The sequence below is a fragment of the Pelodiscus sinensis genome, chromosome 15 (genome assembly GCF_049634645.1).
Source record: "Pelodiscus sinensis isolate JC-2024 chromosome 15, ASM4963464v1, whole genome shotgun sequence".
Classification (NCBI taxonomy): domain Eukaryota; kingdom Metazoa; phylum Chordata; order Testudines; family Trionychidae; genus Pelodiscus; species Pelodiscus sinensis.
Window position 1 is genome coordinate 35,094,874 of NC_134725.1, and position 23,581 is coordinate 35,118,454.

At 48.0% G+C, this 23,581-nt stretch overlaps 2 protein-coding genes across 2 annotated transcripts; both read left to right on the plus strand.

Moving 5' to 3' along the window:
* Window positions 1-59: 59 nt before the first annotated feature.
* On the plus strand, window positions 60-7,772 carry LOC102444800 (disintegrin and metalloproteinase domain-containing protein 20-like). The gene has a single exon (XM_006114434.3). It carries the CDS (start codon window positions 3,298-3,300, stop codon window positions 5,512-5,514), a length of 2,217 nt encoding a protein of 738 aa, XP_006114496.2. The 5' UTR covers window positions 60-3,297; the 3' UTR covers window positions 5,515-7,772.
* A 9-nt stretch (window positions 7,773-7,781) lies between these two features.
* LOC102445040 (disintegrin and metalloproteinase domain-containing protein 9-like) lies at window positions 7,782-22,425 on the plus strand. Its single transcript, XM_075898737.1, has 3 exons — window positions 7,782-9,144; window positions 13,907-13,964; window positions 21,691-22,425. The coding sequence occupies exons 1-3, from the start codon at window positions 7,782-7,784 to the stop codon at window positions 21,821-21,823; spliced, it is 1,554 nt and encodes a 517-aa protein (XP_075754852.1). The 3' UTR covers window positions 21,824-22,425.
* Window positions 22,426-23,581: the final 1,156 nt, after the last annotated feature.

The window sequence follows — 23,581 nt, forward strand, 5'->3', positions numbered from 1 at the left end:
CGAGAACAAATGGTTTCTTTTTTCTGACTATAAGTCATCTGGCCTCTCTGCTTCGGTTTTACCTGCATGTAGTAGAAGGGAATAGTTTAATCCCTTTGTACCTTACAAGAGTGCTGGAAGGCCTAACTTACTCATGTTTTTAAAGTGTTTTAAGGTAAAATGTCACATTTAAGGGCATATTACACAACTGGGCTAGACAAAGCCTCAGACAAAGAGATACAAATACAGATAGTCTCTTGCTGACAGTAGACAAGGTAACCTACATCTCTTTAGTAACTATGGCTAGGTCTACTCTACACCCCTCTGTAGGATGTAAATAAAGCACATTGAAAGTGCAAATCAAGCGGGGATTTAAATATCCTGCGCTTCATTTGCATAATCACGTTCTGGCGCTGTTTCGAACAAGCACCATTTTGAAACAAACTGTGGTTGAGACGTGGTTCTGCCAACAGTGGGGTGATTTTTCAACATATCCTGTACTCAAAAAATGAGGAGTTAGGTGGCAGCATTACGATCAATAAAAATACAGAATAGCCCCATCCTCTCAGAGTTACAAACACATCAGGAACTGAAGTTCATAACCCTGAACAAAGAGTTACAGTTGTTTTTATACAATTTACATCATCAACAGCCCCTTGATTTAATGCAGCTTTGAAACTTAACCGTGCAGCAGAAACATGCAGGTTGGTTGGTTGATTTTTGTAGCTTACACTTACACACACCACAGTATCTGCTTTTTTTTTCTTGTTTCTGTTGCTGCCTGATGGTGCTCTTCTGGTTCCAAATGAGGTGTGTGGTTCATGGCTCAGTTTGTAACTCTGAGGTTCTACTAAAAGGGTCTCAAACTTACAGGCCAATCACAGCTGGAGTGATTACACAATCAGGCCCTAGAGTCCTAACAGGTCAGGTCAGGGGTACCAGTCCCTTACCTGCCCATAAGCCTGCTATCTGACCCCCCCTCCCATGGTGCACCACCTCAAGCACACAGCTTTGAGGATCACCAGGGGAGAGTGGCTTGGTGCCATGCAGTGACAACAGTTGCACCCCCGTGGCAGGAGCTGCTGATGGAGCAGAGCACACTGGGCAAGTGCACTCACTCTACTGAGCATCACTTCCTCCGTGGCTCCTGCCGTTGCAGGTGGGCATGGCTGTTGCTGCCGTATGGCACTGGGTCCACACAGGCATCCCCACAGCTGCATGCTTGGGAGGATGGACTGCTATGCAGGGAGAGAGCAGAGCAATGGCAGGAAGGAGAGTTGTTTTGGGCCAGTAATGGATTGGGAGTCCCGGGCCAGATTGCGTAATCATTTCAGCTGCAACTGGCTGAAGGCCAGGAGTTTGAAACCCCTGTTCTAATGTATATCTTACTGTAGAGAAAGTTGATATATTTCTACTATGGTAACTAGGACTCCATTTAATATTTTAAAACTCATGTCTCCTTTTACATTTGGTGATCCCATGCTGTACGGATATTCTTGGAAGCAGAAACTAGTTATTCTTATTTTCTTAGAGTTGTATAAAAGGAAAACTTCCTAAGGCACTGCATTAAAGAAAATGGAACAAGCCAAGGAAAGCATTGCATGGTTTGAGTTCGCTTTGCTGAGATTTCTAGATGGAATGTGAACGAGGAGTTCCGTGCACCAAATAGCTGGAATGATGTTGCTTTTATAAGAACCTTACACAAAATGGGAACTGTCCCGAGATTTCTCATAGAATTTTGTTCAACCTTTCAGCAAAGGAACCTATACTATAAGACTGGTAGCCTCTTGGGCAGTTAAGTATCTCTTATGTCACAGTGTTACAGTCTGCATTAGATATCATTCTGCTATCTTCAGGATCCTGGTAGAATATGGCAGGAAGTCTAGAAAACAGTGACTATCCAAAGGTATGTTCTAATTGTCCTTGATGCTACACCTTGACACAAACCCGACTAAAAGCTCATCAGTAAAAAATTCTTAATACATTTCTGCACTCCTGAAATTGACAGGGAGTAAAAGGGAGGATTCAGTTCTAAGAGCTCCACACCCAGGAAACCAACTACCAAATGGGACCAAACCCCCTTCCCCCCTACTAATGTGTCTTACCCTGTGTAAGAATTTTACATAGGTAAAGCTCGTAATGTTAGGTCAGCCCTCCTTATCAATGAAAGAGAGAGATGCACAGTGGTTGTTCTCCCCAGATAACAATTATTTACACTGGACTTGATAATAAAAACTTTTGTTTATTAAGTATAAAAACAGGATTTAAGTGGTTGCAAGTGAAAACAAATCCAAGTCACTAAGTTAAAATAAACAGATAAGCTAATTCAAATCCATTAAGAAACTTGTTACAGGCAAATTCTTACCTTCATGGTGGTTCTTCATATTTCTACCTTCACATTCAAGAATGATACATACACAAAAATAGGATATACAGATCTAGCAGCCTGTGACATTAAAATAGATTACATGAGTTATTCAAAGCATCTTTGAATTATGCATATTGATACTCATAAGCCAATTCTCATAAAGCATAGGGGCGGGGGGTTGCATAACCCAGTATACGCTAGCTAGCAGAGAGTCTATATGAGTCCTTATTTACACTTACAGATGCAACATATCCCATTAGCATCAATTACAAAACCTTCCTGCTCCTCTCTGCATAGGGGAACACATGGCTGCATTCTAAGCCCTTCTGAGCTTCCTGCTGTAGAATGTTCACATTCAAAGATGTACAAAGAGAAACAGACACTGTCTGGGCCATTCCATTGCAGCAAAAATTTTGGGAGTAACATTTTAAAACTCTTTTCCTCTTCACAGCACAGGAGCCTATGTTTCCTTTCACAATAGAGAGATGTGTTAGTGTTTCAGTGCTGTATAATACAGCCAGATAGGCGGCTCCCTGGCTGGCCTGCTGCTTTGTTGGATGTAGTATTGCCCTGTCAGACAGAGAGCACCCGAGAAAATACAGAGGTGACACGCCCATAAAAATGTATGTGAAAGTTGGCAGGCAGCTATGGTACTCCAGGCAGATCTAGCTGGTGATACGCAAGGAGAATGTGGGGAAGATAACTTGACCATTAAAATGTTTAGAGGCAAGAAGTTTGTAAGGGGGTACGGGCAGTGGCTAGAATTGGAAAGAGGGACATTACCTGTGTCTTTTTACGATGCAGGACTGTACTAGGTGAAGGAGCTGCTCTGTGATTTAATTACTGCTGAGTTAACACCCCCCACCAATTACCTTGTCTGCACCAGTTTGGGCAGCAGCGACCATAAATCGGATCCAGAGAGCATTCAGTTTAGTCCAGTGTTAATACTGATGAGTCTGATGGCAAGGGATGCAGTGCTGGGACAAGGGCTGCTCCTCAGACTGGGTATCTCCGTGGTGCTACTGGGGCCTCTTGTGCCCAGCACAGACGGTCGTTCTCCTCCACTGCCAGGGTTTGCTTCCTATGAAGTGATAGTTCCAAGGAAGCTAGCGCCAAAGGAAGGCAGCACCACTCAGGATGAGGTGTCCTATGTCATCAAGGCAGAAGGAAAGAACCGCGTTGTTCACCTAAAGCAGAAGAAAGGATTCCTAGTAAAAAATTTCCCAGTCTTCACTTACGATAATAAAGGTCAACTGAGGGTAGAGCAGCCCCATATTCCAGAGGATTGCTACTATCATGGACATGTGGAAGGTACCCCAGAGTCACTTGCGGCCCTCAACATTTGTTCTGGACTCAGAGGGTTTCTCCAGATTGGGAGCTTAAGCTATGGCATTGAACCTGTGGAGAATTCCTTTACCTTCCAGCACCTTCTGTATCGATCTGATGAGACGGAATCCATGCCTGAGACATGTGGATTGACAGCCACAGAAATAAAATATAAAGCTTCTGAAATGGAGAGTAGACTCATTCCCAAAGCGGAAGCATTTCATCCTTGGTCGCATACTAAGTATCTGGAGCTTTTTATAGTGGTGGACAATCTGCGGTTTGAATATTCGGACAGAAATATATCTAACATTTCGATGCAAGTTGTTGACGTCGTCAATATGATAGATGAGCTTTTTTATGCTCTTCGTCTTCGCATACTACTCACTGGCCTAGAGATTTGGACAGAAAACAACCCTATCACAATTACACACAATATAAATGAGGTTCTTTCCGATTTTAACGTTTGGAGAAAACGTCATCTTTATCCACGGGCATCACATGATGTAGCACACCTGTTTGTATATTTGAACTTTGGAGCAAATATTGGAAAAGCGTACTTGGGTGGTGTCTGTGATAAGCAACGGGCAGCAGGTGTCGAAGCATTCATGCATGGCCCTTCCAAAGAGTTTGCAGTGCTGGTGGCCCATGAGCTGGGACATAATATTGGTATGAAACATGATGACAGAGACTGTGTGTGTGTCAATGACAGTACCTGCATCATGAATGCGCATCGTACCCAAGTCCATCAATTCAGTAACTGCAGTGCTAGAGACTATTATGATCTAATAGTGTCAGGGAAAGCACACTGTCTGAATAACATTCCAGACATTGAAAAACTATTTCATCTGCAGCATTGTGGCAACTTAATAGTAGACCCAGGGGAAGAGTGTGATTGTGGCTCCAAAACACAATGTAAAAAGGACCCTTGCTGTGATCACACATGCCAATTGAAGCCAGAGGCTCTTTGTGCTGTTGGACAGTGCTGTCGCAATTGTAAGTTTCTTCCAGAAGGAAGAACATGCAGACGGAAGAGAGGTGAATGTGACCTGCCTGAGTATTGCAATGGGACGTCTCCGTGGTGCCAAGAGAATGTTTATGTGCAAGACGGGACTTCATGTAGTGATGATGGCTACTGTTTTCATGGGTACTGCTCCACTCACAATTTACAGTGTCAGTACCTCTTTGGCAAAGCAGCAAGGGCGGCTCCAGAAAGTTGCTTCAAAGAAGTGAACACAAAAGGGGATCGGTTTGGCAACTGTGGGGGAGATGGAGGAGAATTTAAGTTTGAGAAATGTAAACTGGAAAACGTATTGTGTGGAAGGGTGCAGTGTGTGAATATAAAAAGGATACCTCGGTGGGAGGATCATACGACCATAATTCAAACTCCGGTGGACAATCTCTGGTGCTGGGGTACAGACTTTCACTTGGGGATGGAGCTCTATGATAATGGTGTAGTAGAAGATGGCACCAAGTGTGACACAAACAAGATTTGTTTTAATCATACATGTGTCAATGAGACACAAGTGCTGACATCAAACTGTACTGCAAAGAAGTGTAGTGGAAGAGGGGTTTGCAACAGTAACGGGAACTGTCACTGTAATAATGGCTGGGCCCCCCCGAACTGTCAGTTTGCTGGTTTTGGAGGGAGCATTGACAGCGGACCCCCACCACTTACCAAAATTGGCCTCTTTAACTTTATCGGTACTATTTTGGGCATAACCATTGCTGCTGCTATCATCACAGCAGGTATTGCTGTCATCCTTAAAAAGCCTGCATCAAAAATGATTCGCAGAGCAGCTGAAAGAATTGGGCAAAGAAATCCAACTACCAGGAGCCAATAGAAAAAAAAGAGTCAGAATTAGCTTCCAAAAACCAGCGCAAAGTGGGAAGTCTGTTGTTTCTCAGAGCAGCTGTGGAAATTTCTAGGGATCCCTGCGAGAGAATCAATGGGTATGGATGATTACTTTCAGTAGGACTCATGTACATTTACTTTACAGATGCACACACACACATGCGCACACACTTTGGATGATTTGTTCTGGGTTTTTTTTAAATATTTAAATAAATTTGGTCTTGGAATCAACAGCGAAATGGTCATTGAATTTTAAAAAGGGGATTTAAATCTATTAACTTCCTCCTCCAACCAGGCCCTAAGTAATTCACAACTTGTCTGTGCCAAGGTTTGAAACTGAGCTCTGACTGGAATGCAGGACCCTCGCTTCCCACTTCATTGCCAATGTGTCTTTTTAAGAAATATTGTTGAAGTTACTTAAAACCTGGCAGAGGAGGGGATGAGATCCAACTGGGACTTTTAAAAACTAAGTATTTAGGGCTAAGGTTTTGCCATTTTTTTCTTTACAACCCCCTGGTTTTCCCCTCAGCAGACTGGAAATATTGTCCCCTTCAGCAAAAGTCATCTTTCCAAGTGGTTGCCATCTCTCCTTTTTTTCAGTGAGATAGAAGCCCCAGGCAGCCCTCGGTTAAGATGGCTGCCATTTCTCTATAGGCTGTGATGAAAGATCGTAGGCAGTCTTTCACAGAAATGGACATTGTCCAAGTCCCCCGTTGTTACCCGTGCGGCTAAAGTTCTGCTGCCCAGAGGAAAGGGGGTGGCCTCATATTCTGTGAGGCAGTGGAAAGGGGCACTGTGAAAAAAGTTTGTGGAGTGGGGGGAAAGGGAAGACCATCGGTATAGGTGCATGCACGTGGCAGAATACGATGAGTGAAGGAAGAAGCCAAAGAGGGTTTCCAGAGAGTGTCAGAGGGGAGGTGGGTTATTGATAAAAGCAACGGCTAGAGAGGGATAAATAGCAGTGACTCCCATCCTACCCCACCCCAGGGTATAGGAGAGGGCAAGTGGAGTTCCCTCCAAACAGCAAACAGTGTGGGAGAGGGCAATTCAGTTTGAATTTTGAATCCCACAGAAAATCACTCAATGGTCTGAAGGCAGACCAGGAAAAAAAAGTAGTTTTGTTTTGATTCATGACTCTTCAAAGTGACAGTCACAAGCCTCTATTTCAGGCTTCCCCAGCCCTCCCTGCCATGTGTCAGAATAGGAGCTGCTGGCAGCCATCCAGCGCCCCATTCTCCAAATTGTCCCTTTCCAGCACATCAAAGTGTTTTGCCAAGCACGCATACCTCAATTTTCTTAAGGAAAAGGCAGCAGTGGATGACTGACAGCCATGAATGGTTGGGATGTGTGGTCTGGGATTTTACAGGAATTAGGGCGATGCTAAATGCTAGATACCATTTAATTTCTGTCCTATGGTTGTGTCCCATATGCCAGGTGCAGCAATATTTTACCCGCGACATAACGAGGACGTCTGTGAATGGTAGCTTGAATAGCTACATCAGTGCCTCTCAGAGATGACTCATGAACAGGGCATAGCTAGGCTTTCATGGCGCTGGGTTCTGGCATCACTTGGAAAAGTGTCACCTAGCCCTTTGACGGCCAGGGTATTCTGAACAGGCAAGCCCTAAAATCTGTCTCTGCACAAGCCCCACCTGGCGGCATTCTAAGTCCTCCTCTACCCAGAGCCGTGGGCCGTAGAATGTTCACATTCAAAGAGGAACCAAAACAATCAACCGCCATCCTGGCTATTCCAAGGCAGCAGGAATTTCCAGGTTTCAATATAACCTGTTTTTGGTTTTGTCTGTTTAAAAGTCTGAATTTCCTTGCATACAGAGGTTTGAAGGTGGGGCTGTGCTTCCTTAGATGGGCTTCTTGGCAGACCTGTTGTACTCGTCATTGCCCAGCTGGTGAGCCCTTAATGTGACAAAAGAGAGATGGGTGAGGCCCACAGAGATAGGGGTGTGAATGGGAGCCAGCCCTCTTGACGCTGATCTGGGGTGTCAAGTATAAAGGGAGAAGTTCACTGTCTATACTCTCTAAAGCTCAGAGAGACAGTTGTCAGAGGTCATGGGTAACAGTTGGGAGTGGAGAGAAAGGCATTACCTGTTGCTTTTTAACATGTTGGGCTGTACTGGGTGAAGGAGCCGCTCTGCTGAGTTAACACTCTACCAAGATTTCCCTTCTCTGCACCAGTTTGGGCAGCACGACCATAAATCGAATCCAGAGCGGATTAGCGTTCATGCTGAAGTGTCTGAGATGGCAAGGGATGCAGTGCTGGGACAAGGGCTGCTCCTCAGACTGGGTATCTCCGTGGTGCTACTGGGGCCTCTCGTGCCCAGCACAGACGGTCGTTCTCCTCCACCGCCAGGGTTTGCTTCCTATGAAGTGATAGTTCCAAGGAAGCTAGCGCCAAAGGAAGCCAGTGCCCCCAAGGACGAGGTGTCCTATGCCATCAAGGCAGAAGGAAAGATCCACATTGTTCACCTAAAGCAGAAGAAAGGATTCCTAGTAAAAAATTTCCCAGTCTTCACTTATGATGATAGAGGTCAACTGAAGGTAGATCAGCCCCATATTCCAGACGATTGCTACTATCATGGGTATGTGGAAGATACCCCTGAGTCACTTGCGGCCCTCAACATTTGTTCTGGACTCAGAGGCTTTTTCCAGATTGGGAGCTTAAGCTATGGCATTGAACCTGTGGAGAATTCCTTTACCTTCCAGCACCTTCTGTATCGATCTGAGGAGATGGAACCCATGCCTGTGACGTGTGACGTAACTGACAGAGAAAGCAAACGTCCAGCAGCTTTAATGGAGAGTAAGAAGGATTTAACAGGGAAAGACCTGACTATAAGATTCAGACACACCAAGTATATTGAGCTCTTTATAGTGGGTGACAAAAACCTGTTTGACCATCATGGGAAAAATCAAACCAATGTGACATATTTTGTTGTTGACACAGTCAATATGGTAGATAGTCATTTTCAACCTTTAAAAATACGTGTCCTTCTGATTGGGCTAGAAATCTGGACACAAAGCAACCTCATTAGAATTCCTCAAGACATTAGGTTGCTTCTTCAAGGTTTTAATGACTGGAGAAGACTTAATCTTGCCCAACGTGTGAAACATGATGTTGCACACCTATTTATTTATAAAAATTTTGGAAAATTAGTTGGTAGGGCATATGTAAGTGGGATCTGTGAAAACTATTATGGAGCAGCAGTTGAAGCCTACATTTATAAGGGGCCAATACTCTTTTCAAAAGTTGTCTGTCATGAACTGGGTCATAATCTTGGCATGGAGCATGATCAAGAAGGCTGTATGTGTGGCAATCAAAAAAGCTGCATTATGAGTGAAGGAAATTCAAAAACAAGTCTATTCAGTAACTGCAGTAAAGAAGATTTTTTATACCTAATGGATCAAGGAAAAGGAAACTGTTTGTATAACGTCCCTGGACCTCACAAACTTTTTACCATCCAGCGCTGTGGTAACAAAGTAGTGGACCAGGGAGAAGAGTGTGATTGTGGGGACCGGATACAATGCAGAAAGGATCCCTGTTGCCATCACAATTGCACGCTGAAGCGAGGAGCTGTTTGTTCTGTTGGACAGTGCTGTCGAAAATGTAAGTTTCTTCCATCAGGAAAAACATGTAGAGCAATTTCAGATGAGTGTGACCTGCCTGAATATTGCAATGGGATTTTTGAATGGTGTCCTGAAGATGTGTATGAGCAGGACGGAAATCCATGCAGTGACAACGGCTACTGTTATAAAGGGAAATGTGCCACCCATAATTTACAGTGTGAAAGTATCTTTGGAAAAGGAGCTAAGGCTGCTCCCAAAATGTGCTTCAATGAGCTGAATTTAAAAGCTGATCGGTTTGGCAACTGTGGGGGTGACGGGAAAGAAACTGAGTTTGCGAAATGTGACTTAAACAACAGCTTGTGTGGGAGACTGCAGTGTGTGAATGTGAAAACCATTCCTGTTTTGGAGGAGTATGAAACTATTATTCAAACACCTGTGGTTAATGGGTGGTGCTGGGGCATAGATGCAGGGATAGATATCATTGATATCGGGATGGTGATAGATGGCACAATGTGCGGCAAAACAAATCTGTGTCTGAATCGGACATGTACTGCTGCTTCAATGATCAAAAAAGCTTGCAATGAGAATATACATTGTAGTGGAAAAGGAGTTTGCAACAATAATAAAAACTGTCACTGTATATGGGGTTGGGCCCCTCCAAACTGTCAGTTCCATGGCTTTGGAGGAAGTATTGACAGTGGCCCTCCCCCATCTAAGCTGCATTATGAAATCTGGTGGGTATATTGGGCAATATTTGGTCTGGGTCTCCTCCTTCTCATTGGTCTTATTGCTGCTGCCATAAGATTTAGGAAGCGTATCCCATCATTTCTGCGTTGTACATCATTCAAGAGGGCTCAACCAAAAAGTCATCTTTCAGAGAAGAATATAAAGAACTCTGCAGAAAGAAACCAACATCACTGAAATGCAAAATGGAAAGGCCATAATGTAGCAGTTTCCACTGCTGCCTTAAGTTTCCACTGCTGTCCTAGCCTTGAACCAGTTTACTAGTTACAAATTCTTAGCATTCACATTATATCTCCTGTAAGGAATACCTAGACTTTAATAGGTTTGGTTTGGGTATAAATAAAGATAATATGTAAAGCCAAATAAACATGAAAGTTTTAGTTTTCAGCTCAGCACAGGATTTGAACAAAAATTATAATGAAACAGGTTCTTATTAAATTGAGTGGCTGGAAGATCACCCTGCAAATTACTTATTTAAATTCATGAATAGTTTTTAAAATACTCAGCTGAGACTCTGGGTTCTTTCATATAATTTACAAGATAGGTGACCCAAGAGGCCCAGCAAAACTACTTATCTCTATAAAACTACACCTCTATCAATACTAGCAGCTTGCAAAAGCCAGGTACTTCTCCAGAGATTGATCTACCAGGGTTTGATTTTGCGAGTCGAGTAAGAACCCCCTAAATGATGCCCTCACTGATGGCATCCCCGTCAACCCCCCCGATATGCCATGGAATCATGAGGAGTAAGGGAAGTCAAGGGGAGAATTTGGTTTGTTGATAGTGGGAGAATCAATAGTGTTGTTAGCTAGTTTTAAACACCTGTTTTCCCAGTGTAGATCAATCCACTGAGAGTGAACTACTCCTCCAGCCTATTACTTTCTCTGCCCTCTTCTATGGCTTTGGAAAATCGCTGACCATCTCTACCTCACTTGCCACTCTCAGAATCTCTGTCTGTAAAATGGAAACAATAATACTGATGTGCCTACAGCACAAGAGTGGAGGCTGTGGTGATAAATGAGTTAATTGATTTTAAGGTGACTGTGATCAGCTACTCTGACCTGCTGCATAATACAGGGCAGAGAAGTTTACCAAACAATTCTGAATGAAGTCCATAAATTGTTTGAGCTAGGGTGTGTCACCCAGTCATGATTTACAGTAGGGATGGGGAGCCTTTTTTGGATCGGAAGCCATAGACCCACAGAAAAATCAGTCGGGGACCATGCACACACAAAAAACAAACAAAACAACACAACAACTCCCCTCTCCAAACCAAAAACAAAACCAGACCCCTCATTGACGTGGCCCCGGACTCCCCACATTCTGCTTGCACACCAGAGCCAAGGCAGGCCCAGACTAGTAGATTTTGTGTGCTCCAGCCTCACAGAAGGAAAGCTGAGGGCAAGTTTAGGTTCCCCACCTCTGACTTACAGGCTTCAAGTGAGGTGGAAACAGGGCAACCAACAGACAGGCTGGGCCCCTGGGCAAGACAGTGGAGGGCCCAGTTTTGCACCCCTAAAAGGGGCAAGGCGGGTGTTTTGCCTCCCCCAGCAAGTCCTTCAGTGGTGCCTAGAGTGTACTGCTCAGGGCTCTGGCAGTGATTTAAGGACCTGTGGTTTTTGGCAACTGCTATAGTAGCAGCAGCTATGGTGAGGCCCTTAAAATGACCAGACCCTGGGGCAGCTGAAAAATATTCCAATGGTTAATTAAAGTGCAAAATATAACGGGGTTATTTCTCTGCACCTGTTTACCTTCAACTTTCAGCTGTTTCATCTTATTTTACCATTGTCTGTGTAAGTGCTTTCTCCTCTGAAATCCTCTCCCTCTGCAATTTCTGATAGGCCACAATCAAGTCACCACTCAACCTCCTTTTGGATAAGCTAAATAAATCAAGCTGCTTCAGTCTCACTCTATGGTAGGCTTTTCAGGCCTGTTATCATTCCTGGTAAAGCGGTTTCCTGTGTAAGTGCTAAAATTCACAAACATATGCAGTAACCCAGTGACTACTCTCCTCACACCTCTAACTTATTTGGAAACATGTCCTTGAAAACCCTTTTAAATATTAAAACAACAAGAAGTCCTGTGGCACCTTAAAAACTAACAGATTTATTTGGGCATTTGTTTTTACCTATGAAAGTTTATGCCCAAATAAATCTGTGAGTCTTCTCGTTGCTCCTGCAGATACAGATTCACATGGCTTCTCCTCTGAGACTTTTAAATGTTTTACCCAGTGGTTTTCAAACTACCGTCGTGAAAAGTTGCGCCCTGGGTCTTATGGCTGCGGGGGGATCAGGTATCCTGGCAATGCAGACTGTGCTGCACCCCAGAAGTAGCTGGCAGCAGGCCCAGCTCCTAGGTATGGGTGGGGAAAGAGCACACAGGGCTCTATGCACTAGCCCCCGTGCCCTGAGCACTAGCTACTTGCTCCCATTGGCTGCTGACTGGAAGCCACTCAAAGTAAGCCCCTTTGCCCCAGACCTGATACCCTCAAAGCCGGAGTCCCCTCCTACATCCCAAAGCTCTCATTCTCAGCCTCACTCCGGAGCCCACGGTGATCTCCAACCTTTTTAACCACAAGATTACCTTTTCAATTTAAGTGCAATGTAAGATCTACCTCAAACCCAAATACCCTTCCCGGGCTTCCTTCCCAACTTCTCTGAGGCCCCACCCCTGCTGGGCATTTCATAACTTTGATAGCGTCTTGGCCAAACCAGTCAGGATCACCTGACAGAAGCTTCAAGATCTACTGGTAGATCTCAATTGACTAGTTGATGACCGGTAGTCACATGATGTTTGATCATGGCATCAACAATTTTCTTCAACTGGATCATGAGACTAAACATGTGAAAACTGCTGACCTAGTTACTTCCTCCAGCCTTAGCAGCTGGGCTCTGCATCTCACTCAATGGGAGGCCAGGCACAGCTTGTAGGTACCTGCAACCCTTTTTCATATATGTTCTCAGACTGCCCCAGAACATTATTGTAGGGTAAACTAAGGCAGCCCTAAATGTGCTAGTAGGCCTCTAAACAGCATGACTCCATCCTGGGATCAACCCTGAAAACACCACAGTCAGGATAAGAGCTGCAGGCAGTAAAAAACCCTGGGCACCATAGCAACCACGTTCTAAAACACTCGAACAGGGTCCCAGTTGGTAACATAACACATTTTGCTTAAAATAACATTCATAAAATTTGCTTAAATTGTCTTGCTTCACTCCTAAATAATAAGCCTAAAAACCAAGCGCTGCACCAACTCAAGGCCATACCCGCCTGCAATAAAAAAATCATCATCTATGCAAACTAAAATGTTATTACTGTTTTGCTGACATGTTTTGGCATTTAAACAATAACCACCTGTATATTAATTAATAAGTTGTTACTTTGCAATGGGCGGAGATATTATGTAATCTTTAGTAGTTCTATTGGCTTATGTGCTCATTTCGTCTTGCTGCTAAACCTATCAAATCATTTTTCCTCCGTCCACCTGCTAACTATATAACCTATTGTATTGTGTTAATTAACCAGTGTTCACCAGGGTAACCCCTGAGTGTCACTCCATTAGCTGGTGTATAATAAATCCTCTGCTTGTTTTCACCTGCATCCAGAGTGTCCTGGATTATTTCCAGCAATTATCATGCTGTTGTGCTCCGAAATCCTAGCGTTAGCACCCTGCATGCAGAGCAATGTGATTGCAGTGGGAAAGATTCTTTCTGATTGAAGGGGAGGGGAATAAAAGCCCCACACACAAGCCCATCCAAAAAGTGATGCAGCAGCTCTGAATAGTAAATGTTTGCTAGCAAGAAAGTCAGAAACATCACTGATAGAAATGTAGCCGTGTTAGTCTGGGGTAGCTGAAGCAAAATGCAGGACAATGTAGCACTTTAAAGACTAACAAGATGGTTTATTAGATGATGAGCTTTCATGGGCCAGACCCACTTCCTCAGATCATTTGGGCTGTCTGGACGCCCTGTTCTTAGTGGGACACTCATGTATTTAAGCCCCTCTGCAGGCATGCTGACTTTTTTTTTTTAATGGGCAAATTTCTCTCTCTCCTCTAGTGTTGGTGGTGCCTGTTGCACTCTGGATCCATTCTTACCTGCTATCTGCACAAGCACAGTAAGTGATAGGACATATAGCTCAGTGGTAGAGCATTTGACTGTAGATCAAGAGGTCCCTGTTTCAAATCCAGGTGCTCCCTAGCTTTGTTATTTTTTAAATAGGAATCAAGTTTAAAACAAAGAAAAGGAAGTATTTCTTCATGCAATGCACAGTCAATCTGTGGAACTCCTTGCTAGAGGATGTTGTGAAGGCCAAGATTTAACGGGGCTCAATAAATAGGGTAGAAGTGATGTTGCTAGCCTCTGTTTGTCAGAAGTTGGGAATGGGCGATAGGGGTAGGATCATCCCTGTTCTGTTCAGTCCCTTTTAGAGCACCTGGCATTGGCCACTGTCAGCAGACAGGATACTGGACTAGATGGACCTTTGGTTGGACCCAGGCTGGCTATTCTTATGTTGTTAGCAATGAGTGGAGGGAGTGTGCAGTGGCTGGTGATGGGGTTTGGCATGCAGGGCTGATGGCAAGGCACAGAGGCATTATGAGGGGCTGGCTGCCTCCTCTGCTGGTCTTTCAGCACAGCCCTACTGGAGGGGCGGGCAATTATTTTCACAGAGTGGCCACTTTATGAATTCTGGTTAAAGTTGTGGTCCATCCCCCCAGAAAGGATGGGGGGCCTCTGGCTGCAGGGTGGGCCTGGGCTACAGAGAGAGACAAAGGGAGTGTGTGAGCAAGAAAGAGAGACTCTGTGTGTGTGAGGCAGACTTTGTGACACAGATTGTGTGCAGCAGTGTGTATGTGACAATGTGTGTGGCATAGAGACAGTATGGCCCTGACTGGGTGTGTGTGACAGTGACAGAGCGTGTGTGTGTGTGCTGACTGCTGCTGGGTAAGTTTCTGAGAGAAGGCACATTCTGTCTCTTTAAGAGAAATCTGTCCTGATCTGTTGTTTTCCCTCACCCCCACTCTGCATTCCTCTGTGTCACTTACCATCCCTAGTCAAACTCCCCTTTCTCCTCTCTGCACAGGTAGCAGGAGAATTCTGGGAGCAGCTGCCCTTTAGTCTTTTACTAGCTGGACTTACCGAGCGTTGCTCGGGAAACCAGAGGGACAACATTTAGGAAATTTAGGCAAGGAGGGGACCCTGAGTCAGGGGACCCCCAGAGCCACAGACCCTGGGGGCAGATGGCTCCTGGCCCACACCTGTCCCTGGGAGAGCAGCAGGACCCTCCTCCCCCCAGGACCGAGCAGCCAGCCCCCAGGAGAACAGTACACAGCCATGCGGCCAGTAGCAAGGGGACTTCTCTTTGCAAGGTTGGATCAGGGATCCACCTGCCCTGTCTTGGTAAGCAAAAGCGAAGAGCCCCCCTCACAGTATAAACAGCAGCCGGCTGGCTTCACAGTAGTGTCACGCATCGAGGGTTTAACCGTCCCTCCGCCCTGCGCTGTAGCAGGCACATGGATTCCTTCTGCTTGAATAAGCCCAGCGAGCTGAGCAGAAAGGCTGGCCGGCTTTCGTTTTGGTTTTCGGAGGGGGAGGATGGCAGGTGGGGAGCGACCCCGGGTGAAGGGGAGGTTACATGCAGGAGGGGGTGCCCCAGCTCGCACCTGGGGCTGCAGGTGATGCTGGGGGCAGGACGGGTGCCTGAGCCATTGTGCGCATGGGGGTGGTGGCACTGTGTGCCAGCAGAGGGGGGGGGCAGTGGAGAGAGTCAGTTATGTAACCTCACAGGTGGGAGGAGGCAAGTCCAGGGAGGCTACACACGGAAGGGGCGCCCCAGCTCCTGCCCGGGGCTGCAGGTCCTGCGAGGGGCAGGGCGGGACCCCAATTGGGTCCAAAAGTACCTTAAAACTATCTCCTAGATGAAAGGTTATCCCATGGAAAGTTTGGTTGCGGAACCTCTTAAAGCATCCAAGTTATTAGAGCACAAACTCACAAACATTCTCCTTTATCTATTAGATAGGTGGGTACTTGGACAGATGTGGTGGAAGAAAATCAGATTCTCTGTCTATGTGGGGCACAGACTGGCAGTTTGGGAGATGGCAGGGGAAGGGTGGGGAGGAGCGGGGCGCTGTCCGTGTGGGGCACAGGCTGGCAGTTTGGGAGGTGGCGGGGAAGAGGGAGGGTGGCAGCATTCAAAAGAGCCAACCCTGCTCCCCCTTCTCTCTCCCCCCCCCCCCTTGTATTTGGCCCGGTGCCGGTTTTAACCGTCAGCGACCTTTTCCACCCAGCTGCCCGCCGGTTTGCACACTGGCTGAGGCGCGCCTGCACTGCGAGGGTGGTCCTCCGCACGCTGCCTCTGCGCAAGTGCCACAGGCCCAGAACAGCGGCAGCCTGGCAGCGCATTGCCGCCAGCGGAGCTAGTGCAAGGGGGGGGGGAGTGGGGCCTCTGTCACACCCTCCCACAGTACCTTAAAATGTTCTCCTGGAGCAAAGCTTATCCCATGCAAAGTTTGGTTGCGGTAGCTCTTATAGGGTCCAAGTTATTGGAGCAGAAACATACAAACATTCTCCTTTATAGATTAGACTAGCCAATTAGCCCATCATAAGATGGGATTTTCAGGTCTGTCCTCCATGTCAGTCTTCTCTCCTGAGCCTCCGATCTCTTGCTCTGTGTCTCTTTCTTTCTTTCTCCTCCTCCTACTGCCTCACCCCCTCTCTCTCAGCTCTCTTCTGCCTCCTGCCTCTCTCTCCGTCTCTCTTTTTCTCTTCTCCTCCCCCTTCTGCCTCTCACTTGGGGGACTGCGAAGCCCAAACGGCCGTTGGGCTCTGTAGTCCCTGTGCTGCATAGGGGGTGTGGAGCCCAAATGGTCGCTTATGCCACTTGCTCCCGTGTGGCAGCCCAGCTGAGTGGTGCAGAAGTCAGCCGAGAGCCACAGCAGGAGGCAAAGGGGGGTGGAGCGGTGACGTTCACAGCCAGGGGTTGAGGCCTGGAGCCGCTGTCACACCGCACGTCACCGCCCCGCCCCCTTTGCCTCCCGCCGTGGCACTCGGCTGACTTCTGCGCCGCTCAGCTGGGCCGCCATGGGGCTGTTTGGGCTCCCCCGCGGCAGCCTGGCTGAGCAGTGCAGAAGTCAGCCAAGTGCCACGGCTGGGCTACTATATATATATGATATGATAGGAGGGAAGGTTGCTGAAAGGGTGGGGTCTCTGAGGGAAGGGGCAGGGTCTCTGGCAGAAGGGTGATTGGCCCTCAGGCAGAAGGGGTGTAGCTGGACCTCCACCACCGATGCCCCTTCCTTCCCCCACTGCCGCTGGCTGAGTCAACATCCCAGGAAAGCCCAAGTTCCTCCCGCCCAGGGTGCTGGGCAGGACGAGCCAAGCCCTGCATGTGCCAAAGCCCCACACTCCGCTGTCACAGGGAAGTGTCTCCACCCCTCAGTGAAGCTCTGGAGTAGTGTGGGAGGGAGCAATTTCCAGCCTGTTCACACCCTGAACCTGCAGGCTCCACAGCAGCCCTCAGGCAGGGACTTAGTACCCTCTTCACCCCCTTCCCAGGGGTGACGTGGGGATACACGAGGGGGTCGCATGCATTCCCCAGAGAGCCAGTCTGGCAGCAGGCCCCTCCCCAACGGTCACTCACCAGCAGTGCTACAGTGGGGGGAAAAATCATAGCAAGATGGCCCCAGCTTGTGCTGCTCTCTGAACTTGCTGCACCACTTCCCGTGGTGAGTGAAGGGGCGGTCCCACCATTTCCTGGGATTGGCGCAGCCCAAGACAAAGCTTTCCTGTTGGACCTTCCCTGCCACAGTGCTACCAGAGATGGGGGGGGAGGGGACAGTGTATGGACCCCTGAAGGGTCAGGCAAGCAGCCATCGGGAGTCTAGCAGGACCTGTGCCGGCAGCAGTGTTGCGGCGGGGAAAGTTCAGCAAGGCGGCCTTGCTGGAAGCTGTGCAGTATGGTCAGAGGAAGGGGAGGGGGGCATGAGCAAAGCAAGGGTGCGGGAGGGGCTTGAGGCAGAGGTGGGGTTCTTCTGGCCCTTTCCCGGGCTGGGGGGCATGTGGCTTGTGTCCCCCTGGAACCTCTTCACCAGTTGTCTTTGCCCACCCCTTTCCAGGCGGGTCCCGCTCCCAGGGAATGTGGGGCTGCTCCATCCCTGAGGCACCCTCCTCTGCTGAGCCATCATCCTGGCTAGGTTCACTGAAGTCCCTGTGGTCAGGTTCCTGGGATCCTGGTACACGATGTATCCTCAGGGCGTAACTGCTTCCTATAACTGCAATAGCTAGGGGACTGGAGGTGGCTGGGTTATGCTGCTGGCCAGCAGCAGCCTGGAAATGTTAGCTACCTTTTAACAGTACATGGGTAGGAGGGGATTAGCTGCTTCCAGCTACATGGGAGCAGTCATGGAGTGGGGGGGGGGGGAGGGACGACGACAGATTAGCTCTTCCAAATCAGCCCTTCTCACCTTTTCTTCCCTGTGGCCAAAAGCAGCTCCCCATCCCTTCCATTGCATGAAGTGCTGCTGCTGGCCGTATTCTAGTGTAAATCCTGGCAGAAATCTGGGGAGCAGGTCATGTGCCCCTTTGTGCTCCTCCCCATGTTGCCCCAGGAGGATGCTGTACCAGATACCAGGAGAAGTAGGGTCCATCCTGAGGGCCCAACCAGGCCTGGAGGGCAAGAGCACCAGGCAGGAAATGCTGGGTCAGTCCATCACATCCCTCCCGTGGGGGAAAGGTGTCTGGGAGTGTGTGTGTGAGACCTCTCCCTGTTTGAACCCTAAAGCCTTAAAGATGAGAAGGTAAAGAAAAATAATCCAGCTAGGAAGTACAGGTTGGACCTCCCAGGTCCGGCATCACTGGGATCTGACTGGTACTGAAAGAGGGAGTTTGTCAGACCAGGGGAGTTCAGTCCCTCTGCCAGGCTCTCCTGCCCGTGGGCCACTAGGCTCCCAGCTCCCTGGCCAGCTCTGGGACTCCATTGCCCCAGGACCACTGGAACTCAGCTGCTCCGCGGCTACCAGGGCTCTGCTGCTCTGGGGCTGCCAAGCTCCATAGCCAGCGATGGGCCACCGGGGTTCTTCTTCTCTGGGCCACTGGAGCTCTGCAGACAGCCCCAGAGTTGCCGGCACTCTGCAGCCCCAAGGCTGCCCCGGGGTCAGGGCCAGATTACGGTCTTTGTAGGCCCTAGACACTCTTCTCATTATAGGCCTTTAAATTAGATGAGGCTGATAAGGGGATGTAAGGAGATGTTGCTGCTGCAACTGTATAGTTTGATTTAGCAGGTTTTTTTCTTACTTGCAAGTCCCTTATTAATTTTTTTTAGGCCCTAAATTTGTTCATAGGCCCTATGGAACTGTGCCTATAGTGCCTAATGGATAATCTGACCCTGCCCAGGGTGCCAGAACTCCACTGCCCCAAGCCGAGGCTCTCCAGTCCAGGGGCTCTCTGATCCAGCAATATCCATGGTCATGCCAGACTATGGATGTTGCCAGACCAGAGTCCCGGACCAGAGAGGTTCAACCGGTATTTCTTTTTAATAGGACCTCTGTCAACTTGATGTTACTAGCCTGTTTGTACACTTGATTGCCATTGAACTCATTCAGGGCACATCTAAACTACATTCCTTTTTCAAAAGAGGAATGCAAATGAAGCCGATCAAAAATTCAAATGAAAAACCCCTTTTTCGAAAAAATGAGGTGTACAGGTTTTTTTGAAAAAGGGTGGGTTTTTTTCAAAAAGACCTGTCTAGACTGTGGTTTCTTCTTCGAAAAATCCTTTTTCAAAAAAGCGCTCTTGTGGATTATGCAAATGAAGGGCAAGATTTGTAAATCTGCGCTTCATTTGAATTTTCGATCAGCGTCATTTACATTCCTCTTTCAAAAGAGGAATCTAATTTAAACATAGCCTTAAATATGAGTAATTTTACCAGGTGTGCCAAATTCAGCACAGGGAAATATGGTCCCACTACAGACAGTCCCTGGGTTACGTACAAGATAGGGACTGTAGGTTTGTTCTTAAGTTGAATCTGTATGTAAGTCGGAACTGGCGTCCAGATTCAGCCGCTGCTGAAACTGACCGCCAGTTCTGATTTACATACAGAATCAATTTAAGAACCCCAAGCGTCCCCAAGTCAGCTGCTGCTGAAACTGATCAGCAGCTGATTCCAGGAAGCCTGGGGCAGAGCAACTCTGCCTCGGGCTTCCTGTAGTCAGCGCTGGTCAGTTTCAGCAGCGGCTAAATCAGGACGCCTGGGGCAGAGCAGCTGGGGTGCTGCTGGGTTGCTCCAGTAGCGCCGCTCCTCGGCACTACTGGACCAACCCAGCAGCACCCCATCTGCTCTGCACCAGGCGTCCTGATTCAGCCGCTGCTGAAACTGACCAGCAGCGGCTGAATCAGGACCAGAGCAGCTGGGGTGTTGCTGGGTTGGTCCAGTAGCGCCCAGAGCAGTGCTGCAGGACCAACCGGCAGCACCCCAGCTGCTCTGCCACAGGCGTCCGGAGAAAAGCCTAGTCTGCTGGGGAGGGGGCGTACTAGCTGCGCCCCCCCCACCCCAGCAGACCAGGAAGACACGGGCGGCGGACCGAGACGCACCATGGTCCCGCCGCCTGGGTCCTCCACGGCTTTGCTCCCAGTCTCCCTGGTCTGCTGGAGACCAGTAGACCAGGGATACTGGGAGCAAAGCCCCTGAGGACGCCGGCAGCGGGACAGCCGTGGGGCGTCTGGGCTGTCCCGCTGCCGGCTTCCCCCGCGGCTTTGCAAAGCCCCGGGGAAGCCGGCAGCAGAGCAGCCCAGGTGCGCCTGGGGTGCCCCACTGCCCGAGCCCCCCCGCGGCTTTGCAAAGCCTTGGGGAAGCCGGCAGCGGAGCAGCCCAGGCGCACCTGGGCTGCCTCGCTGCCCGAGCCCCCCCGCAGCTTTGCAAAGCCGCGGGAGGGCTCGGGCAGCGGGGCAACCTAGGCGCGCCTGGACTGCTCCGCTGCCGGCTTCCCCGAGGCTTTGCAAAGCCGTGGGGGGGGGGGCTCGGGCCCCTCCGCGGCTTTGCTCTGTGTCTTCCTGGTCTGCAGACCAGGGAGACGCAGAGAAAGCCCCAGAGTACACGGGGGCAGGACCGCGAGGTCCCGCAGTCCGTGTACTCCGGGGCAGCCCCGTTCGTAACTGCGGATCCGACATAAGTCGGATCCGCATAAGTCGGGGACTGCCTGTAGTACTGTCATGTCTTCTTTATACAGGGCAGACTTCACGGTTCTGTTTATACTGTGCCACCTAGTGGCTATATATAATATAATTTTAGCATGCCATTCCAGACATCTAACCTGTTTAGAAACGAGTAGTTCTATGGCTTCTTAGAGGCTAACAAATGATATAGATATAGATATAGATATAGATATAGATATAGATATAGATATACGGTATCATGAGATTTTGTGGGCACAACCCTCTTCTTCAGACTCCAGGTCATCTGAAGTGCGTTTTGCCCACAAAGCTTATGATGCTCTACATATTTTTCTCAATATTTAAGGGGTCACAAGACTACTCGTTATTAAAGTTACAGACTAACATGGCTACATGGCTACCCCTCTGAGACTTTTGAATACCTCAGGCATCTATCTGCAGCTTTAGCCAACTAAATAAATTTGGAAATTTGGCCCTCCGTGACCATTTAACTAGCCTGCAGGGAACAATGGTATAAATATTATAGTGGTGCTCAAATCCAGAGACACTCCAGTGAATAAAGAGGAATCGTATGTCAGTGATAAATTAACCAATTTAATTTCAGACCTTTGCCTTCCTAGGGCCTGTACCCACCACCCATGTATATTCCTGATAATTTTTTTGCTGTCTTTCTCCAGTGGGCAGTTAAGATGGAGTGACCCAGTGCCGCAGCTGAAGAACCTCTACACGTGCATCCAGTTGCTGGATTGGGGTCTTGGTTTTGGAACAGAGCTATATATATATTGGGTATTGGAGCTGCTTGCACTTTGACAGAATCCAGCTAGAAAATTCTAATGTAGTCCATTAGCACTTCCACTGTAGGAGGGATAGTAGATGCAATGATTGCAAAAGAATAGTGGATTTTGGGATATGGTGAAGAAGCCAAGAAAGTTGACTCACAACTGTTTGGATCTGACAAATCAGTAATTTGCTTTAACTAAAAACATGTTTTTCTGCTGTAATTTGTTGAAATATGGCTTGGAACCAAGCATTGTCTATCTACTTTCATCTTTTTGAATTGTCAATGTCAGTGTGTCACAAAGAAAGAAAAGTCAGAAACAGTCCACCCAGAACTAACCAGTGGAAATGGTGCAGTCTAGTGTTCAGAGCACAGACCTGGAGCCAGATCTCTGCACAAATCTTGACATTGATTTGCTACATTGTCTTGATCACAGCTCTTAGCCGCTCTGCACCTTGGTTTCCACATCTAAGTCTTTTTCCACATCTTTTTTACCTTTCAAGGTGTTATGAGGACACATTTATTAGTTTGTGCAGTATTTTAGTCCTGATACTAAATAAATACCACTCCACTGCCATAGCTTGTGTGTATGTTTGTGCTGCACTGTCCTGAAATGGATATAATCAAATCTGCACATATGTGTGCCACTGATGCTATAGTGCTCCCTGTGAAGGGTGATTCTCCTTTAGTCCAAATAGAAGGGGCCTGTGATTGTGGAAGTGAAATGTGTAAGAAAAAGAGGTACTAAGGTAACAGTGATGGGCCAGTGTTAAAAATGTAGCTAGATATCCTGCTGTTGCTGTAAAATTCAGCATATAGATAACAGTGAAGTCATAGTTAAATCTGGATTTGCCAGAAATTTGGGGTGTGTGTGTGAGGAAACAAGAAATTCACAGTTCTCAAAAGTCCTTTCTCTCTCTTATGGGATAGTACGCATTACAGATGAAATATTAGCCTAACGTGTGTTTACTAGATCTTGTTATCTTTTACCCACAGTTTTAATGCACATCAGCCTAACCATTTATTAGGATGGTGTTATACTTCCTCCCCGTTAGGAAGGATGTTGTCACCGTGTGCCTGACCTAACCTGTGCACCCCAGCCTTCCCGTGCTTGGCCGTAGTCTTTTTCAGAGTCCTTTTACTAGACCAAGACTCCTCATGCACCCAGAGGGAAGGGAGACCAGGGCCCACCCTCACTCCAGGTCTCAGCCCAGGACCCTAAGAAAAGGTACAATGGCTACCTGTTTGGCCACTGGGGCTGTACCACAACTCACCGTCCCACGGGCTTTCCTTTGCCCTGTCCTGGGCTCCTTCCTTTCCTCTTGTCGGGCTTCGCTGTCCCTGTCATGACTTTGGTCCTGTCGTCAGTTGTTCTGGCAGGTTCTTCCCCCGACTCCTGTCCCTCTCTCCCTTCTTACTCATCAGTGCTCTCCTCCTCCTCGTCCGGGACGCTGCCTCCTTGTTCCTCCTGGGCGCCCTCTTTTTCAAAGCTGATGCCCTCTTCTTGGGATGCCGGCACATGCGCTGTCCTGTCTCTCGGTGCAGCAGTCTGGGGAATCACCGTACATGTGCGTGCCGTGGCCACCGAGCACGCCCGGCACAGCCGCTTGCCTTCCCCGGCGCTGGGGCCAAGCGCCATTTCGGTGTGGGTCTTTCTCCATCCAACCCCACCACCCCGTCACAGATGGTAACATGGAAAATACCAGCATTCCAGTGGTTAGTGTTACTACATGTAGGAAGGTTTGGAGTTTCTTAGTCTGGAAATGGCATGGGTTCAATGACAGCTTTTC